The sequence below is a fragment of the Macaca thibetana genome, chromosome 9, assembly GCF_024542745.1.
Source record: "Macaca thibetana thibetana isolate TM-01 chromosome 9, ASM2454274v1, whole genome shotgun sequence".
NCBI classification, from domain to species: Eukaryota; Metazoa; Chordata; class Mammalia; order Primates; family Cercopithecidae; genus Macaca; species Macaca thibetana.
In genome coordinates, this window is record NC_065586.1 from 15,589,467 (window position 1) to 15,611,381 (window position 21,915).

The 21,915-nt window shown below is 38.8% G+C and overlaps 1 protein-coding gene across 1 annotated transcript in view; it reads right to left on the reverse strand.

Annotated features, from left to right (window-relative positions):
• The window catches only part of ITGA8 (integrin subunit alpha 8), a 196,569-nt gene that overhangs the window by 138,638 nt on the left and 36,016 nt on the right, over positions 1-21,915 (reverse strand). Inside the window, 8 exon segments of the mRNA XM_050803292.1 lie at positions 1,053-1,109; positions 2,938-2,981; positions 8,029-8,046; positions 8,049-8,072; positions 9,061-9,186; positions 13,984-14,029; positions 15,124-15,185; positions 21,159-21,282. Coding sequence (XP_050659249.1) covers positions 1,053-1,109; positions 2,938-2,981; positions 8,029-8,046; positions 8,049-8,072; positions 9,061-9,186; positions 13,984-14,029; positions 15,124-15,185; positions 21,159-21,282 — 501 coding nt within the window.

Sequence of the window (21,915 nt, forward strand, 5' to 3'; positions counted from 1 at the left end):
GATCATTATAAGCACACGTATTCGCATGCATCTCAAATTATAGAAGATTTAATGGCACATGGGAATTTAGTGGCTTTTGTTTAGTCAAAAGACAGGAGAGAGGAAGTGGGATGGAAAGGAATTAACATTTCTTGAAGAGTTATGTGCCAGGGAATCTTCTAAGTAATCTATAATCCTTGATTTATTTCATTCTTAAAAGGAGCTTGGAAGATAAACATTTTATTCTTATTTTGCAAAGCAGCTCAAAGAGGTCAGGTAATTTTCCTGTGATCTCACACGGTTCATGAGTGGTGCAATGGGAACTGGAATTCTGATCTGTCAACTGTAGAAGTTCAGGCCCTTTTTACAGAGACATTCTTCCCATATCTTACATCAAAAGCTTCAGGCATTTATAGACTATTGAAAGATTCATGTTAATACAAAACCACTTCCCGTTGTTCTTAGAAAAAAATTCCTAATCCCAAACACCGCCCGCCTCCCCCACCAGTCTTCTATGAGTAGCCCCCATCCCCTCTGTCCTCAGCTCCTACGTCTCTCTTGCTTACAGAGACTGTGGCCTTCACTCTGCTCTTCACACATGTCCAGCTAGTTCTTGTTTGAAAGCCTTTGTGTTAGCCTTCCCTTGCCTGGAAGGTTCTAGACAAGATGGCATAGTTGGCTCTGTCTTGTCATTCACATTTCAGCCCAGACATTGGCACCTCAGAGGCCTCCCTGATCACCCCATCCAAGGGCTTCCTTGCCACCTCCCTCCCGTCTTATATCACTCAGCTTTATTTTCTTTAAATCATGGTTCACAATCTGAAATTATGAACATTTATTTGCTTGTTAATAAACTGTCCCTCTCCATCCCCTGCCACCTCACTGCTGCCTGAGAGCTGGGTGGGATCTGACTGTCTGATGCACACGATTGCATCCTCAGTGCCTAGGACAGTTTCCAGTACATAGTAGCTGCTCATTAAGTATTTGTTGAATGGATGAATAACTGATATCAATATTATAGTCTACTGGTAACCCAGAGTGATTTTATTTATTTGATATTAAAATGTCTCTACCTGTTCGCCAGTGAAATTCTGAATAAACGTCATATCTGTAGAGTTAATGATTGAAACCTGAAATCATAGAAATTAAACAGGTTACACCATTTGACGTAGAATTGGAGCCCTTTTTTAAAACTACAACTTGAATCATTTAAAATTTTTTGGAAAGTGTGATAAATGGTTAGCTAAATGTAAAACAAAAATGAAAGCCCACAGAATGATCTTACCTAAAAAAAAAAAAAAAAAATTGAAGTTTTTCTTTATGGTTAAGTCTGAGATGCTTTCAGACGAAATGCATGCTTATTAATCTGAGCTGGAGAAATAAAAGTTAAATTCAAGAATATTGAGAGCGATTAACTTGACGATTGGTTGATTTAACCAGGATTTTTGTCTAAATCCATTTCTGTTCTTGTGCTAATATAAATTGATCATTATGGTTCTTTGCAAGAAAAATTAGGTTTTAAAATGCTATCCACAAGGCAAAAATATTCCTTTTAATTCTACTTAGCCAAACATGATGCTTTCTAGATACTTTTGCAAAAGATGAACTTTATTTAAAATATGGTTTTCTTTCAGATCTATTTATTTACTTTTCCTAATTTCATAGTGACGGGTTTGAATAGTATCACCCCAAAATTTCATATCTACCCAGAACATCAGAATAAGACTTTATTTGGAAATAGGGTCTTTGCAGATGAAATTACTTAAGGATCTCAAGATGAAATCATCTTGGTAGGCTCTAAATCTGATGGCTGATGTCCTTATAAAAAGAGGAGAAGACACATGTAGACACAGAGGGTAGAAGGCCACACAAGGATGGAGGCAGAGACTGGTGGGATGTTGCCACAAGCCAAGGAATGCCAGGGACTGTCAGAGGCTGCAAGGGGGCAAGGAGAACCCTCCTATCATAGATGCTCTGGTGAGAATATCGTCCTGCCCACAATTTGATGTCAGACTTCTGGCCTCTAGAACTGTGAGTGAATAAATTTATGTTGGTTAAAGTCAGCCAGTTTGTGATTCTATGTTATAGCCATCGTAGGAAACAAATAATAAATTTACAATTAGTTAAATTTACAATAAAATTAAATAATGCAATTAATTAAAATAACTGAAATAACAATTGCTTTTATTTCTACTGTATGAGACATATTAAGGTGTTGATCATAACCATGGCATCCTCCACAATTATTCTCAGATTATACCCACAGGTAGGACAAGCCTTGTGGGTATGTGACTTGTGCAGTCACACGGGACCCTGTGTGCTTAGATGGGTCCCACACTTGGTTTAATGCTCTGCTGTTGCTGTCCTGAAATTTTTGATAATTTTTGAACAAGGGGCCTGTGTTTTCATTTTGCACTGGGTCCATCAGTTGCCTAGCTGGTCTTGCACATGGATGAGAACACATCTAATCTGGCTTGTTTTCCTTCCTTATTCGTAAGCAAGCAGGATGAATCGGGAGGAGGAACTCCTTAATAAAGGAAGTGTTAAAAGACTTAAAAGTTGCATAAAATGAAACATTTCTTTGCATATACAGATGATCCTTAAATTATGATGTTTCAACTGACAATGGTTCAAAAGTGATACACATTCTGTAATAATCATACTTTGAATTTTGAGTTTTGATCTTTTCCCAGACTAGCAATATGCGATATGATACTCTTACTTGAGATATGAACACTTTATTATACAATAGGCTTTTGCCCACGTGTGTGCTAATGTAAGTGTTCTGAGCATGTTTAAGGTAGGTTAGGTAAGCTATGATGTTCGGTGGGTGAGGTGTATTAAATGTGTTTTCAACTTACAGGATTTTCAAATGATGGGTTTATTGGGATGTAATTCCATCAAGGAGCATCTGTGCAAGAAAATATCCTATTCCTATAATGCATTCTCAGTACTCACATATCCAAAATTCTGTGCTCCTCTTGGAACTCCAGCAACCAATTCTGGGGATGAAAATAGTCATTTAGAAGGGGAATTACACACACACACCCACACACACCCACACACCATATAATAAATAAGTGGTAAAGACAGTGCTTTTTAAATGAGTGGCTATCAGAACAGAGCAGGGGTCCCCAAGCACCAGGCCATCAACCAGTACCTGTCTGTGGTGCGCTAGGAGCCTGGCCACACACACAGTAGGAGGTGAGCCTCAGGTGAGCCAGAACAAAGCTTCGTCTCTATTTACAGCCACTCCCCATTGCTCACATTATAGCCTGAGCCCTGCCTCCTGTCAGATCAGCCGTGGCACTGCATTCTCACAAGAACGCGAACCCTATTGTGAACTGTGCACGTGAGCGATCTAGGTTGCACGCTCCTCTTGAGACTCTAACTAATGCCTGATGATCTGAGGTGAAACAGTTTCACCCCAAAACCATCCCTCACCCCCCACATCTGTGGAAAAATAGTCTTCCATGAAACCGGTCCCTGGTACCAAAAAGGTTGCGGATTGCTGATGTAGAGGGTTGGAAATTTGAAGCCAGGGCTTTGCGTTTACTTTTGTTTCTTCTCCAGATAATAGAAAACAGAAAAACAGAGGTCGTACCCCTTTGTCATACTTTGACATTTATGTCTTCATTGGGAGTCTCTCTGCACTTCGGTCTCTAGATCATGAACCTGGCTGCTTGGGTCTGCATGCGATTTATAAGTTAGACCTCTTACTGTGATTCTTCCAGCTTTTACTATAGTGACATCTTTTGTACTAGTATAAAAATTACAGTTCTGGTTCCATCTCAGAGTCAAGGGAGGGAATGGGATCAGGTGCGAAGCAGAGAGGGGAGCCTTGGACAGGAACGTGGTTGATTCATCTACAGCAGCAGGAGAGCAGGGGGAGCACGCTCTTGAATCATAAAACAGGGTTCAGGAAAACTAAGCAATCTGGATAGACTGCCAGGAAAGTTGACGGAACTGGTAGTACCCTGTCCAGTTTTCAATAATCTTTATTTGGTATAAATTAAGTTCTCCTGACACTAAAAGCAAACCACAATCAGATATAATAGGGCTGACTGATTTCAGAGTCAGGCCTGTGGGTGAGGACAGATTCTAGAGGATTGGGCCATTTGAGAAACATGGCAACCACGACTTCTCCCATCCCACAAACATCGGGAATTTTGTTTTTAAAATATCAGTCTTCCCACCCAGTAACGGTGAAGTCTGCAATCTCATACGACCACAACTCTAAGGAGTTATTAAATGTAATATTGAGTAAAGATGCTCCTAATTTTTTAATAAATGATCGGGACAGCTTAATTGCTTGGGGCCTAAGGCAAGTCTGAAATGTCACTCAACTACAAAAACTATTCAGTTGGAAGGAAAAATAGGAGACTTTTCTTTTTCAGTAATTCAAGGTGAAATCTTCAGAAGGACCTTTTTATTTATTTATTATTATTATTATTATTTTTAAAACAGGGTCTTACTCTGTTGCTCAGCCTGGAGTGTAGTGGCATAATCATCATGGCTCACTGCAGCCTCAACCTCCTGGGCTCAAGCCATCCTCCTCCCTCAGCTTCCTGAATAGCTGGGACCACAGATGCATGCCACCATGCCTGGATAATTTTTGTATGTTTTGTAGAGACGCGGTCTCACTATGGTGCCCAGGCTGGTGTCAAACTCCTGGGCTCAAGCCATCCACCTGCTTTGGCCTCCTCGAGTGTTGGGATTATAGGCCTGAGCCACTGTACATGGCCAGAAAATTTTTAATAATCAATATAATCAGGAAAAATTTAGATCCTTGGCCTGGGAACACATGACTTGAGTAGCATACTGACTAGTGAGAAGCAAAACTATTTCCTTCATTTGCAGCTTAGAAAGGTTCTATCACTGTTGAACTCATAGTTGGTGAGTAGTACAAGTCGAAAATTGACAGCAAAGTCAACATTCTTTCCAACACGTCAAATTACATTCCTGGACTTGGTTAGGGACAGACTACTTTCTTGGGTTTTAGCTCACTACATCTCACTCTAAAGTGATAACAAAGGCTCTTAACCTTTTTTGAGTCATGAACATGTATGAAAATTGGAAGAAAGCTATGGATCCTCTCACCAGAAAAATTATACACAATCAAATCTTGCATGTAATTTTTAGGGGTTCCGATCCAGTGAAGCCCATCCATGTCCCACCCAGCAGTGGGAGGATCCATGTTAAGAACCCATCATCTTGAGGACATTGAAGTGCTCACTGTTTTTTTTAAATAGAATTCTTATTCCCTGTTGTCTAATTAAGTAAATCTTGAACATGCACAGTCCTGGATTCGTAGTGATCTGGTGAGCTGATTGCGATGTTCCTCGATAGTGCTTTTATTTTAGATATCCTCAAAACACTTTTTCAGACATTTTATTTTAGATATTTTATTTTAAATAGTTTAGATATCCTCAAAACACTTTTTATTTTATTTTAGATATTTTAGATATCCTCAAAATCAAAATATCCTTTTAGATATCCTCAAAACACTTAAAACCCAATCCATTTCTGAGATCTAATGGAAAATCACTACTGTTTTCTACCATCTTTCCCAACAATGTACTCTTGTGCATCATTATTTATTTTATTGGGTCAAAACTGAATGCTATTCTGGAGAGCTTTCCAACGAGACTCTTTTTTTTTTAAGACGAGGTCTCAATCTGTCACCCAAGGCTGGAGTGCGGTGGTGCAATCATGACTTACTTCAACCTTGACCTCACAGGGTCAAGTGATCCTCCTGCCTCAGCCTCCCAGCCTCCTAAGCTGGGATTACAGGTACATGCCACCATGCCCAGCTAATTTTTGTATTTTTGAGAGGAGGTCTCACTATGTTGCCCAGGCTAGTATAGAACTCCTGAGCTCAAGCAATTCTCCCACCTTGGCCTCCCAAAGTGCTGGAATGACAGGCATGTGAGCCACCATACCAAGTCCAACAATACTCCTAATGCCATATTACAAAAATAATAATTTGGCATGTTTTACAGTTTCCTTTGTAAAATTTTCAGTGATTTTTAGATTTGACCTGTTCTCAAGGCACTAGTTACTCAATACTATCTTTGATGGTTCCTAATTCAATGGTTCTTGTGACAGCCAACACCGCTTTTTAGATATCAGGCCTTGCACTGTTTTATGGATACACAGAGTTAACTCATTTAATTCTCACAAGAATCCTATGAGGTAGACAATACTATTAGCATCATCATCCTTATTTTAGGAATGAAAAAAGTTGGAGGCACTAAGATGCTCAGTAACTTCTCCCAGGTCACAGAGATAGTAAATAGCGAGGTCAGGGTTTAAACTCAAGAGGTCTGGCTCCAGAGTCCAGGCTCTTAAGCATTACAATATACTACCTTTTAATACCTTGAAGAAGACATAATGAAAGGACAAGTCCTTTATGAATTAGTTTTTACCTAAAAGAAAAATGTTCTTTCAAAGGAAAAAATAAAAACCTGATTATCTTCAACCCGAACTGCAAAACTTCGTTTATGATTTTCTGCTTTGTATACCTAAACACAAAACTATGAAAGGATCTGTGATGATTCCTAGAGGTGACCGTATTTCATTTACTCTTAATTATTTGTGAATTAAACCACTTGCGTTAGTGAAATGCAGTCAGTGTTCACATGAAACAAGATGGAAAATGGTAAATACCAATTGATGATTGACTCATTCAATAAATATTACCAGTTAAGTAAAAGTTCTGATTTATTGCCTTGCATCTAAGTATTTCTCATGCATTCACTCATGCAATCTTCAGAACATTATTTTGAGTTAGTTAGCATTAGTGTTATTTAAAGATGAGCAAATAAGAACCAGAGAGGTTGTCATATCCTAAAGAATAGAGAGTCTGTGAAGTCAGAACTTGAACCTATATGGATCTTGACTCCGAAGATTCTACTTATTTCTGTCAGGCTGTTTCCCATATGAGTCTATTATGAGCAACACATGGTCTAGTCTTTGTAAAGGAGATAAATAAGAACAATACATAACAATACATAGATTTGCCTTCAAGGAGGTAGACATGAAGAGAAGTGATAGATATGATACCATTTTTCCTTACTCTCATCTCAATCAAATCTACATAGGCAGCCAGTGTGATTTGTTCTCTTTTTTCTTTTACATTGCATGCATAATTGGATTATATTTACTCCTCAGCTGAAATCTTTCATGTCTTCTCCCCTGCATGTTGAATAGATCCCAGAATCGTTTCCATGACCTGTAAAACTGGACATAATCTGAGCCCAGATCTTTCTTGAAGCCAATCTCGTTTCACTATTAAAGTCTGACAGTCAAACTGAGGTCCTTGAACACCCCCATTTTCTATACACCTTAGAATATAGAAATTGGCCTATGTCTGGCTGAACCCCCAACCCCCCATCATCCAAGGCTCTATTCAAATGTTTTCTTAACACCAAAGCTTTCCTTACTCTATGTTTAGAATTTTATCCTAGCACTTATCATAATTTAATTAGGTATTCTGTGTTAATTATTTCATGTCCATCAGCCCTGGTAGACAACAGTCACAGCAAAGTAGAGAAGGCAGGACAGAAGGGATATATAGGAGATAGGGATTCGTTTGTTTTGTTATTCGGGGTTTGGGTATGTTCAAAGAGGAAAAAGGAAGTAAGGTTGGGGTGTTGGATTGGAGTTGGCTGGGGAGAGTAATTTTGGACATGTCCGATATGAGAGGCACTAGAAATGAAAGTTAAAAAGGGATCTTAATTTCACAAATTTGATCTGTCACTAACAGCATGGCTTTTAGTCATCTATATTGTTCATTCATAACGTGGGACTATGGCCCTAATATTTTATTGCTTAACTAGATTTTATACAGTTGATATTCTTATGAAATTATTTGAAACTTAAAATGCTGTACCAAAGTATTTTTTCTACAAAATATTATAGGCACTCTGGGATTCCATTAATATACTTTTTGTATGGCAAATAAAATCACATTGATAGAAAAACTTTTTGTCATTTTACCATTTCCCCATGCTTTATAAGTGATTTAAACTCAACAGTGTCTCTTACCTTGCTGAGAATCCCCGTAAACTCCCCAGCAGCAACTGAGTATCCTGTTTTAAAGAAAAGAAACAAACTCATCACACTTAATGACTTAACCAAATTAGTTACATCTAGAAAAAGGTGAAAGGGCTACCGTGGTACTGCTTTATTTAGAAATCTCTACAAATATTATAAAGATTAAAGATTCTATAAAGGAAAAATTAATCACACTGAAAGGAACACTTTTATACTAAATCCTGAATGCATAATAGATTATCTACTACTTAAGTAGTAGCATAGCAAAAAAAAAAAAAAAAAAAAAAAAAAAAAAAAAAGAGAGAGATTCTGAGGTCAATTTTTAAAAGCATGGACACTTCATAATCCACCTTGAGTGTAAATAGTGGCTGTTGCATTTTAAGAGCTGCTGATTGAAAGTAATCAGACAGAATACTCTGAAAGATTTCCTTTGGGCTCAGGTTTTGCTATTTCTGGTCACCAGCAAGACCTACTTCCTAATACCTCTCATGATGACCACAATTTCATTTAGCTCTAAAGTGAGGTGCTGGCTACATTGACAAAACATAGCTACATTTCTTTTTCAAATTCATCAAGCAATCAAAAGGCCACTAGGATACCAAAGGTGGGAAACAGTAGTGGTAAAATGACATTGTGTGGTTTGTACATAATACAATTCGAGAATATTTCAGCAACTCAAACTTCTCTTGTGCGGCTCTGTTAACTAGAGAAGGCTGCTGTCATGCTGTCCCTGTCACACCGGTAGCAGCCCTGCTAATACGTAGTGTCTACTACTGGTGAAATAGTTCACGTGGAAGAGGCTGCTATGCAGCCAAGAAAATAGCTGCTTAAATTATGTACTACACATTGTGGCTGGAAAAAATAGCAGTATTAAAAAGAAAAGAAAAATCGAGTCTACTCTAATAAAAGAACACTTGTATAAGATGCCAAATAACATCGGATAAGTCAGGGATAAAACTTGTATCTGCATTTACTATGCTTGTCTTTTGAAAAACCACAAATGTCTTGGGCAATGGGCCTTACCAAGGTAACTGTCATCATAGGAAGCTGGAGCCACTTCTGTCTGCTTTTCTCCTGCCAGTTTTCTGAGGATATCCTTGAATGAGTAATTTGCAATGATATCTGCAACACTGGCAGTGATCACTTGCCCTGTGTTTAAACAAATTAATACGTTAACTGAATGAATGCAAGAGGCAGGCCCTCCCTGGGCAAACACACATTCCCTTGAAAGCTATGGTGGAATTGCTTGCTTTTTTGATGATGAATTTTCCTGCCTGCCACTCGAACTCCAAGGCAGAGTTAGTTGCAGCTGGGTAGAACTTTCCATTCTGACCGAAGACCTGAGATGAACTACAATAAAATTTTGTTGGTCTTCCTGCTGCTTTCAACATACACATTCCACCTCCAAATAATAAATATATCTAAGAGTGGAGGCCAAATTTGCAGGCCAAATTTATGTGATGTAATTTTTTATTTATTTATTTATTTTTATTTTTATTTTTTAGCGGGGAGACAGAGTCTCGCCCTGTCGCCTGGGCTGGAGTGCAGTGACATGATCTCAGCTCACTGCAACCTCCACCACCCGGGTTCAAGTGGTTATCCTGCCTCAGCCTCCTGAGTAGCTGGGACTATAGGCACCTGCCCCCAAGCACGGCTAATTTTTTGTGTTTATAGTAGAGACGGGGTTTCACTATGTTGGTAAGGCTGGTCTCAAACTCCTGACTTCGTGATCTGCCCGCCTCAGCCTCACAAAGTGCTGGGATTACAGGTGTAAGCCACGGTGCCCAGCCATGATGTAATTTTTATTCTGGAATATTTCAGCTGGAAGGAAGGTTTGAGATCATTTAGTCAAATATAGCTTCTTCTAGGTGGAGAAACTGAGGCCCAAAGAGCTAGAGTGCATTCTCTAAGGTCATATGGTTTTGCTAGTAGGATATCAGGCATTTTAACCAACATTTCCTTTGGCATTCTAATAAAACTTTTGGTATTCTTGCAAAGTATAGATATTGTGTTCAATCTAAATCAGGTATCCGATTAATAGATGATAAAATATATCAGCTAAGTTAAACGAAGGAATTACAAAATCTTTGAGCCATTTGCTTTTCTTGCTAAAATAGAGAGAGAGCATAAAATTACAACAATGGGAAGCAGCTAGGTCCAATGAGATCCAAAATTCAGCAAAAGAGAAATCCATGGGCACCAACATTGATATGATAAGAACTTTGGCTAATCTCTCTCAAAAGTCACTCTCAGAAGTCTTGAAATATGGCATTGGGGTAGACAAGTATCTGAAAGACAGCCAGAAATTTCCGCTGCAATTTCTATGCATTCCCATGTTTACCATGGACATCTAAGGCAAAAGTGTGAGATCATGTTCTTTGGGAGAAAGCTGAAGAAATGCTTTCAAAAGACTACTATTTAACATCAATTTGAAAGCCAAATTAGTCTTTGGGATTTCACACATAATTCCCACAGTCTTTCTGTTGGAGGTCCACAAAAGAATAAAACTGTCAAACCAGATCATAAATATTGCCAAGTGACTGGGACTGACATGACTATTCTGCTATTAAGACAATGGTATTTACACATGAGTTTCTGAACACTGTAGAATTTGCCAATTGTCTCTGGGTTAGAGCTAAAGATTCTCTTTCCTCCATCCCACATACACACTGTCTTTGCTGTTTCCTTTCATTGTGTCTATAAACATTATCATCTTAAACCTGAATAAAATTTTAAATTCTATGTCTCAAACATGTGTTTCTATATGCAATTGCTATGGCAAATTTTTAACAAATCATTTGTCTCAGACATTTTTTCAGTTTAAGCAAAAGAATAGATTATGTGAAATAAACCAAGTGAATTAGAAAACCTTCCATAAAAGTAATTTTCATTTTGTAGCCATCTGTTGTGCAAAATATATAGTTTTACAGTTTGCAAAGTAATTTTTAAATACCAAAATGTTAATTGTTTGATGTTTATAATTGTATATGCATGAGTTGAGCTTAACATTAAGTTTATATACAATTTTATCATAAATCGGCTGGGCGCGGTAGCTCACACCTGTAATCCCAGAACTTTGGGAGGCCGAGGTGGGCAGATCATGAGGTCGGGAGTTTGAGACCAGCCTGACCAACATGGTGAACCCCTGTCTCTACTAAAAATACAAAAATTAGCCAGGTGTGGCATGCACCTGTAGTCCCAGCTACTCAGGAGGCTGAGGCAGGAGAATCACTTAAACCTGGGAGGCAGAGGTTGCAGTGAGCCAAGATTGCACCACTGCACTCCAACCTGGGTGACAAAGTGAGACTCATCACCAAAAAAAAAAAAAAAAAAAAAAAAAAAAAAAAAAAAAAAAAATCATAAATCTATCTCTCCTGGATCTTTCTCAATGACTTTTAAACATGATCAAGTTTCTTCCATTAAAAAAATTCCTCCCTCAACTATGAATCTCAGATTCTACTCTATCCTAAACTTTACAGCCCAAATTACAGAATCTTCTCGGTATTCTCTCTTTAGGCCTCCCATCTATACCCATGGCCTCAGTTAAAATCAGTATAGCAAGTGATGAAAATTTATATTTCACTTTAGATGTCTTCTGAGCTTAAGCCCTAAATACTTATGTGAAACCCTTTAGGTATTTCAAACATTTTCATACCCAACAGAACAAAAAGTAAACTCATCTTCTTCCCTCTCCAGCCCGCTCCAAACCTTTCCTCTTCCAGTGTTCTCTGTCTCAGTGAACGGCACCCCCCTACAGCCATTCAGTAGCAGGCGTCAGAAACATTCCCTCACCACCTCTCTTCCCTTACTGCTGTATATCCAACCCATCATTTAGGCTGCTTCTTTTGCCTCCAAACTGTTTCTCAAATTTCTCTTCTTTTTCAGTCTGTACCATCATCGCTCTAAGAAACAAACATCTTTACCTGAAACTTATACAGCTTGTTTACCTGATAAACTTAAAAGTAGTTTATATCCTTGTAACTACTTTGCTGATAGTTCACCTTGGCCAACTTTCAATCTATTTTCTGTAACGCAGCCAGAATGATCTTTTCAAAACATAAATTCAATTGTAGCACTCCATGCTTAAACTCATTTCATAGTTTGTCACTATACTCAGGACAAACAACACCTTCTTACTCTAGCCTAAGCCATCTATTTAAACTCTTAAAATCTCCCAGTGGTTTCCCATAGTTTGTAGAATGAAGACAAAATAGCTTAGCATGGACTGCAAGCCTGCAATGTGAAACCTGAATAAAATTTTAAATTTCTATGTCTCAGACAAAATGCTTCTATGTGCCATTGCTATGGAAAATTTTCAGCAAATCCTTTGTATCCAACGTTTTTTCAACTTAAAGAATGGATGATGTGAAATTAACATCTATTAACATTGTTATGTTAATTTCACATCATCCATTCTTTTGTGAAATTAGGGACTCCATACCACCCAAGCACTTCTTCCCTCACTCTCTTAACTCTGGTCACCTTGACTTTCCTCTGTTCTCACCTGCAGTGCCCTCCTGCCTCCCACAGAACATCTGCACATGGTCCCTCCTCTCTTCACCTAGGTAACTCCTACGTAAGGTCCAGATCTCAGTTCAGGGTTGCTTGCTTTCCAAGTTGGTTAACCTTTGCGCTGCCGCTGGCCTATGCAGCACCTTAGCAAGAATTAGAAGATGTCATTTCCTCTGGGCAGATGCTGTCTGCACCTGGGTTCATGGCTCTGTAAGCGGAGCACAGGTTGTATTCCACCAGCTCCCTGTCAGCCAGTGGTCAGAGGACAAAACACACCTATCCACAGCCACCCTGGAGAAGCCTCCTAATTTCTCCCGGCCCCATCACCAAATGCCTTTGCTTTGGAGTGTGTATCACAGTTGGGGGTTCTCGGGTACCCCTGTGAGTGTTTGATTAATGCCTGTTATTCTCTAGATATTAACCTCCATGACAGTAAGAACAATGTGTTTTTACTCATTAATGTATCCCCAGCATCTACCACAGAGCTTGGCAGAGCCTCAACACATTCTTGATGGAGAAATGAATTGTTAAGTTGCAAGAGTATTTTAAAATATCATTTACATTACAGAGTACAGGCTGGGCACAGTGGTTTATGCCTGTAATCCTAGCACTTTGGGAGGCCAAGGCGGGTGGATCACCTGAGGTCAAGAGTTTGAGACCAGCCTGACCAACATGGTGAAACCCCATCTCTACTAAAAATTCAAAAATTAGCTGGGCATGGTGGCGTGCACCTGTATTTCCAGCTACTCAGGAGGCTGAGGCAGGAGAATTGCCTGAACCTGGTAGGTGGAGGTTGCAGTGAGTCAAGATCATGCTGTTGCACTCCATCCTGGGCAACAAGAGCAAAACTCTGTCTCAGAAAAAACAAAAACAAAACAAATGAGAGTACAAATCGAAATGATGCTTTTGTTCTTACTCATACATGGAAGCTAAAAAAGTTGATTTCATTGAAGTAGAGTATGGAAAAGTGGTTCCTAGAGGAAAGGATGGATAGAGATTCAGGTATAGCCAGAGATGGGTTAAAGGACACAAAAGTACAGCCTGATAGGGGGAATAAGTTCTAATGTTCTATAGCATTAAGGTGACTACAGTTAACAACAATTTATTGCATATTTTCAAATAGCTAGAAGAGATTTAAAATGTTCCTAACACAAATGATCAATGTTTGAGGTGATGGTTATTCTAATTACCCTGATTTGATCATTACACATCATATACATGTGTGAAAATATCACATGTTCCCCATAAACATGTACAATTGTCAATTAAAATAAAATATTAAAAGCAAAAACAACAAATAATACTTCATTTGAGAAACTATGAATAAGGATATAAAATTAAGGTAACAGAAAGTAAACATTTAACATTACTTCTGGGTCTATCCTTCTGTTAGTAACAGTAAATGTGCTTTTCTGCTCTGCCAACAGAACATACCTTGCCAGTAGAAACTCCCAGGTCCTCCCACAATAAGGTCTCCATTCTACAAAACAGAAACAGCAACAGCAACCATAATCAGAAAGGAAACACTGAACATTTTTAAAGGGCGATAAATCATTGTTAATAAGCATTGCTCTAACAATTTGTTACACATAAAAAGCAATTTTTAAAAGAGACCCTTCTATCTGGGGCCTGCAGTTCATTTTCCTTCCTCTTTTGTTTTCAATTATTTAGTGTATTATCACATTAAATAATTTTAATTTCACTCAATTAAGTAAGTTGAACTCTCTCCCTTGAGAGAGATAAATTCTGTTTTTTGATTGCCTCTGATAAGCAAAATATCAACATATTTAATGCTGTGCAGTCCTGCAGACATGGTCTTTTGAGGCTCAGTGATAAAAAAAAATTCTGTTCCAATTTATTTCAAGGCCATAGTAATGCCTATTGTTTTCCATACATCCTCAATGCCACCTCCTTCTCAGAAGAAAGAGCAAACACTCCAGACTAACACATATAAACATTTTCTCATGAATGTACATCCTCACTTTTCATTTTTCATATTTTTAACTCTCAGTGGAAAATATCAAAACAAAAAAGTAATGATAAAAAGTACAATAAAAGACAGTAAACAGTTTATACATTGATGAAATTTTTCTATACTATTTTCAAAACCACAGAATCTTTTCCCTCTACATTCTTACTGAACATCTCTTTTTAATTTTGTGAAGGATATATGAATTTTAATATTAATATTAAATGTAGCTGGTCAATTGCAGTTAACAAAACAATGAATAGATTCCTGTGATCTTTTTAAGAAACATTTCTTTACTGAGTTTTTTAGATTTTCATTTAAAAAATTATTGCCACAAAGGGTAAGAGGAAAGGCTGTTGCTTTCCATCGTGTCTATCTCTCTACTGTTTAATAGGTTGCTATGTGCATAAGTTATTTACATAAAAATAAAAAGTGAACAGAAAATATTTTTAGAAAGAATTTGCCTAAACAGGCTAGGTATGTTCCTTAAGATTCTTTGTTTCTTTGGTGGTGGTGGTGGCTTTGGGGTGTGGGAGTGAGAGGCAGAGGGTAAAAAAAAAGCAATCAGATGAAATATTAGAAGGTGCAAGACCAAAATAATTCACCTTATAAAAATCCAGACTAAATCCTGCTTGGCAGTAACCCTGCCCTTCCGGATCAGCGTTGCCTAGAATGATCAAAATACATAAATGTTATAACGTCATCATTCCTGAAATATTTTTAAACAACCAATTCAGGATATTATGTCATTTCCTCTAGAACCTTCTAAATTAAAAATGATCAATATGTGTTTTATGTTTATTTTTTAAATGTATTCCAAGTAATTTATTAAACAAATTTCCATCTATTTTCTTACCCCAAATATCATTGTGATTCTCTAGCAAGATCAACAGGAATAACATTCCTTTTGGCTACTATATTGGGTTTTATGACTCATGTTCATTGGAAGAAATAAAATCTCTATCTTTGACTATATTCCAAATTTCCCATGAGGCAATAACGTGTCTCTCTTTTGCCTCCTCGTGCTGAGTGAAGGCAGGTCTGTCATTCCCAACAGGTGACACCTTGAGGAAGAAGGAGCAGTGCAAGATGACTTTTGTGGATGTCATCTTCTGGGCCACCAATAAGCGTTTCCATTATTATGCTCTTTAATAGGAACTTAATTTTAAATTATCCTATTATGGCCAGGCGCGGTGGCTCACACCTGTAATCCCAGCACTTTGGGAGGCCAAGGCAGGCAGATCATGAGGTCAAGAGATCGAGATCATCCTGGTCAACATGGTGAAATCCTGTCTCCACTAAAAATATAAAAATTAGCTGGGCATGGTGGCGCGTGTCTGCATTCCCAGCTACTTGGGAGACTGAGGCAGGAGAATCGCTTGAACCCGGGAGGCGGAGGTTGCAGTGAGCAGAGATCATGTCACTGCACTCCAGCCTGGGTGACAGAGCAAGACTCCATCTCAAACAAACAAAAATAATAATAAAATAAATTATCCTGTTATAATAAGCTAGGCAAATTGGGAAATTGCATTTCTGGTCACAGTCTCCCTGGACATTGCAACGCTAGTGTTCACAAAAGACCAAATTCTAGTAGTGGCTTATCTTGCTTTCCATGCAATATGACTCACTAACTCATTGTCCAATAGGATCTCATGGTACAGTTGTAAAGTATAGGCAGGCCAACACCATGATTTCAAGGCTATTATCAAAAGTCTGTAGGGCATTAGGACCAGGAATTTACTACTTGTAACTTGTACTTTAAAAGAGCTTCTACAACTTCTAACATGCCTAAAATAGCCAAAATGTAGTGAATTAAGCAGAGGGAATTTCAATCCTGCATAGTTAGATTTGGACATGTAAATAATGACTCCTTTCTTATCAAGGATATTCCTCAATGGAAACTGAAATAAGAGGATGGGAAAGGAAACACACGTCATCACAAGAAGTACTGATGACTGGGCACGTGCCTGTTCAGAAGCTTTTTGAGATGGACCTGGCCTTTCCAGCTTCCCTTAGAATGTCTCCTGGTTTTTTCTTTCCTTTGGTCATTACTTAGCTAATTTTAGCACTGTCATCATCAATTTTTTACAGATGCTCCCTTTATTTTTAAAAATACTTTTTGACCTCACGCACTGTATTTTAACAAAATTTGTTCCTTATTTCACAACTATATTTCATGATTTATGGTCATGAATCCTATAAAGTTCCCTAAAAGCTCATCTCAATAATCTGGAATGTCTGAGTAGCAATTTTCTAGAAGCTCATAAGTGTAAATATTTATATGCATCCCAGAAATATATATGAATGCATGAGATATTACTCTGAACATATATGTATTCATACACATGTTCTTACATGTATTTTTCCATCCACAAGCCTTTAAAAATCCCTTTTAAATTCAACCCTGACTTTTTATTTTTAAGATTGTAAATTATTCAAAAGGGAAGAAACACAACCTTCTTTGAAAGTACTGCTTTAAAACAGCAGGCTGAAAAAAATTAAGAGAAAACATTCATTTTTTACAAAATACACTGAGAAAATAATGAGCTCCAAATGTTTATTGTAAGTGGTAATTATAATAGGGCATGAGGTTCTTTCCATGACAAAGTCTTTTTTTTTTTTCCTTGTTGAATCATAATTTATGAGAGTTGAAGGAATCTTTCTTCCTGGGACTTCAGAGCATCTGTGAACTTGATAATTACATCCTAGAGTGAACTCAGGAATCCAAGGAAGCCTGTGGATAATTTGCTACTATTTGTTGACTTCTTATCCAACAAATGGAAGGGTGTGTGTGAACCATCTCCACCTGAATGATGAATGACCATAAGAGCCATAGGCAGGTGATCAATATGAATGAGCAGGTAATGGCTGACAATATCAGCAGAGTGGGTTTGTGGTGTAAAATTAACATGAGGTGCTTCTTTAAATTTTCTTTTGAAAATAATACTACTGATGTTTCCTGTTCTGGGATACTGACCATCCACATGCTCAGGAAGAAGCTGGCTTTGTGTTAATGATCTGTGAACTTCTTGGCCATGACGGAAAGTCTGCTTTTTAGATGATCTGAGGAGGAAGAAGTACCCCTAGGAATAGGGAGACCAGGAGGATGTGAAAACTGTGGCTATACACCAGAGAGGAAAGAATTCATGGCAATTTATTGAGCTATTCTGCAACTCAACATGTGCTCCATTCTATCTTTGTTGAGCTATTAGCCTACTGTGTCCGTGTAGCTTAAGATGCAAATGTACATTAATGTACATTTTTGAAGAATGGTTCAGGCTGGGTGCAGTGGCTCCCGCCTGTAATCCCAGCACTTTGGGAGGCCGAGGCGGGTGGATCATGAGGTCAGGAGATTGAGACCATCCTGGCTAACACAGGGAAACCCCGTCCCTACTAAAAAAATACAAAAAACTAGCCGGGTGTGGTGGCGGCCCCTGTAATCCCAGCTACTCGGGAGGCTGAGGCAGGTGAATGGCGTGAACCCGGGCGTGGAGCTTGCAGTGAGCCAAGATCGCGCCACTGCACTCCAGCCTGGGCGACAGAGCGAGACTCCACCTCAAAAAAATAAAAATAAAAAATAAAAATAAAAAAAGAATGGTTCAAACTCACTCTGAAACTTTTCCCCTAGAAGTCTACATTTCATGTGGTGTATTTTGATGTGAGCCCTCACATCCCACACAGGTAGTCAGGCAAAAAGGCAGAACAAGGAGTGACTAGTTTTATAAAGATCATCCTTAATGGCAGTTGGAAGAATATCCGACATTATCAAGGCAAAAGGCATATGAAGGATGGTCTTGTCTTTTTAGTTAGAGTTATTTGTTGTTCATTGAACAAGCCAGCTTGTCCGTGAGCATATGGTCAATATCACAGAACAGGCATGGAGTATAGGATATGGATAGGTGTAAATATTGATGAAACAAGTTCAGTCATGAATCTCTCCACTCCCATTGTTTTTCTGATATATTTCGGATTTCCTTTGTTATTGTTTGTGGGATTTTATCTTCAGCGTAACAATACTGACCTCTTAATAAATCCAAGAGCACAGCACTTTGAATGGAACACGACACAAACTAGGCCTCATATTGGTTGTTGCCTGAGTCTGGGAAGTTTCTCTCCTCTCTACTCCAATAATCATTTGCTAGAAGAATCCCTTTCTATCATCTTGTCTAAAATGCTGCTCTTCCCCTGGCTTCCCCAGCACAGGTCTCTCCCTCCTTTCTTGTCTTGTTGTATTTTTTGTAGCACTTTTCACTGCCTGACATTGTATCATAAACACATTTCTTTACATGTTTACTGTCTAGAGCCAGTTCCTTGAACAGAGGGCTTTTTTTCCTCTTGTTCTTTGCTGTATTCCCTAAACATAGAAGAGTTAGTTTAGTGCTCAGTGTGTGTGTGTGTGTGTGTGTGTGTGTGTGTGTGTGTTTTAAGAAATCCTGGCCGGGCGCGGTGGCTCACACCTGTAATCCCAGCACTTTGGGAGGCCGAGACAGGCGGATCAGAGGTCAGGAGATCAAGACCATCCTGGCTAACATGGTGAAACCCCATCTCTACTAAAAGTACAAAAAAAAAGAAAAAAGAAAAAACTAGCTAGGCGTAGTGGAGGGCTCCTGTAGTCCCAGCTACTCGGGAGGCTGAGGCAGGAGAATGGCGTGAACCTGGGAGGCGGAGCTTGCAGTGAGCCGAGATCGCTCCACTGCACTCCAGCCTGGGCGACTGAGCAACACTCCATCTCAAAAAAAAAATCCTGCATTGAATAAATACTTGAGTCCTATGATCTACAAAGAACGCCTACTTTAAAGCTATTTAAAATAAAATCCTTATTCCATGGACTATCCATTCAGCTGACATTTGTTGTAATCTGAAGAAGTGTCTGATTTACTTCAGTATTTCTAAATAGAAAGCAATAATCTTCTCCTTGTTAAAAATCCTCACTAAAAGCCATCAGAGTTAAAATGTCCAAGCCAGGTGTGGTGCCACAAGGCTGCAATCCCAGCACTTTGAAAGGCTGAGATGGATGGATTGCATGAGCTCAGGAATTCAAGATCAGCCTGGACAACATGGCAAAAACCCCTCTCTACAAAAAATACAAAAATTAGCTAGGCATGGTGGCACATGCCTGTGGTCCCAGCTATTTGGGAGGCTGAGGTAGGAGGACTGCTTGAGTCCAGGAAATCAAGGCTACACTGACCCATGATCACACACATTGTGCCATGATCACACTATTGCACTCCAGCCTGGCTGACAGAGTGAGACGCTATCTCAAAAACAAACAAACAAACAAACAAACAAACAAACAAAAAACAGTTCCGTTCCCAGTACTTTAGGTTTCTAAATCTCAGTAGCCTCTTTGTTAGCCCTCTAATATCACTAATCTGTTTTTTCTCTCATTTATTTATGACATTTGATCATAATCTTCCCTACATTAATGTTGAATTTTAGAAACACTCATGCAAAAGGGGAAAAATTTATAGTTTTAGAGATCAAGCTAATTTGGGATTTAGTGGTTTTTTTAAAATCAATATCCTGAAATCAGTCACTAGAATGTTCTTTCTACTACATTTTCCTTCCAGTATGGTCTTGTGAATTATCAAGAATAAGAATGAAAATCCATAGGTTGCTTATCAACAAATCCTAGTGATCTATCTGGCACACTGAAAACTGCAGGAGTTAATTAAAGGACTCCGAGTAGATGAATCCATCTATCCATCCATTCACCCATCCATCCATCCATCCATCCATCCATCCATCCATCCATCCATCCATCCTTCCTTCCGTCCGTCCGTCCGTCCATCCATCCATCCATCCATCCATCCATCCTTCCATCCATCCATCCTTCCGTCCATCCGTCCATCCGTCCATCCATCCATCCATCCATCCATCCATCCATCCATCCATCCATCCATCCTTCCATCCATCCTTCCATCCATCCATCCATCCATCCATCCATCCATCCATCCGTCCATCCATCCATCCATCCGTCCATCATGCTATCCCAAGTCTTGGGTATTCCACAGAGATAAAGTGATTAAAACACAAAACCCCAAAGATGACACTCCCAGGTTTGCTTTAAAGACTGCTTGGCTGCAAGATTCCTGGAACTGCCATATGAGATTTGAACTCTAAGTATACAGAATCATTTTGGAAAAAAGGATTAAACCTCTTAAGCAGAAAGGCATATCATGCAGACAATCTGCATACACAGCTGGTAAAGAAAGAAACAGCCATTGAGAACACAAGCCAGACAGAAATCTCAAGTTGAACATATGCCCAGGTCCAACCATGCTAGCTAACACCATTTCAGCAATAAACAAGTAGAGTGGGGAGTGAGCATTCTTTAGGACACGGGGCGTGAATTTTGAACAGCAACTGACACCTTATGGCCTAAAATAAGGAACCAATCAATTCTGCAAAATATCTTAAATCAGAAGTGTTCTAAAACACAGATCAGTAGAATTCCACGCCTTTGACCTGCTGTCACATCAAGACACCTGTAAGGCTGACGAAAATCTTTACTTACCCCCAAAGCTTTTTCCTTGCAACCCTGTAAGTTTTCAATGGTGTTTTGAGTCTACCTGCACTCCTGTCTACAATAGAAAGGCGCTTGAGCTAATGTCACTTTCAAGGAATAAAATTTGCTTACTGTTCCGGCAAGGAGAGAACTCGGCATAGGCGCTGAAGTTCTGAATTGCTACATAGCAGGTGCCAACTGGGTCCTTTTCTGGCGTTGGTTTAAGAGTTCTCCAGTGATATAAAGGAGCACAGGCCTAGGAAACATCAAAGACAAAAAAAAAAAAAATGCATTTTTGCTGTAGGTTTCTCATACTATAGTTTTATTTGATTTATTGGTGTAACAAACGGTTACATTATTGGGTGAATAAATTGGCCTCTAGCATGCTAATGAGTACCTTAGTCATCAGAGGTAATTACTTCCAAAAGTAATTTTTTATGTTAATACACTGTAGAATTGGTGAAAATTAAATACATGCAAAAAAAGGAGTTTTCTGACAATTTTTTTTTGAGACAAGGTCTTGCTCTGTCACCCAGGCTGGAGTGCAGAGGCCTGATCACAGCTCACTGTAGGCACAATATCCTGTGCTTAAGTGATCCTCTTGCCTGAGCCTCCCAAGTAGCTGGGACCACAGGCACATACCACCATGCCTGGCTAATTTTTCTTTCTTTCTTTTCTTTCTTTTTTTTTTTTTTTTAGAGATAGAGTTTCACTAGGTTGCTCCAACTGGTCTCAATCTCCTGGGCTTAAGTAATCCTCTTGTCTCAGCCTCCCAAAGTGCTGGAATTACAGGGAAGAGCCACAGCACCTAGACCCCATAGAAATTAAATTTTTTCTGCCCCTAAAGGCAAGCAGAAAATTCCTAAAAGCGAGTAACTCATATTTCTTT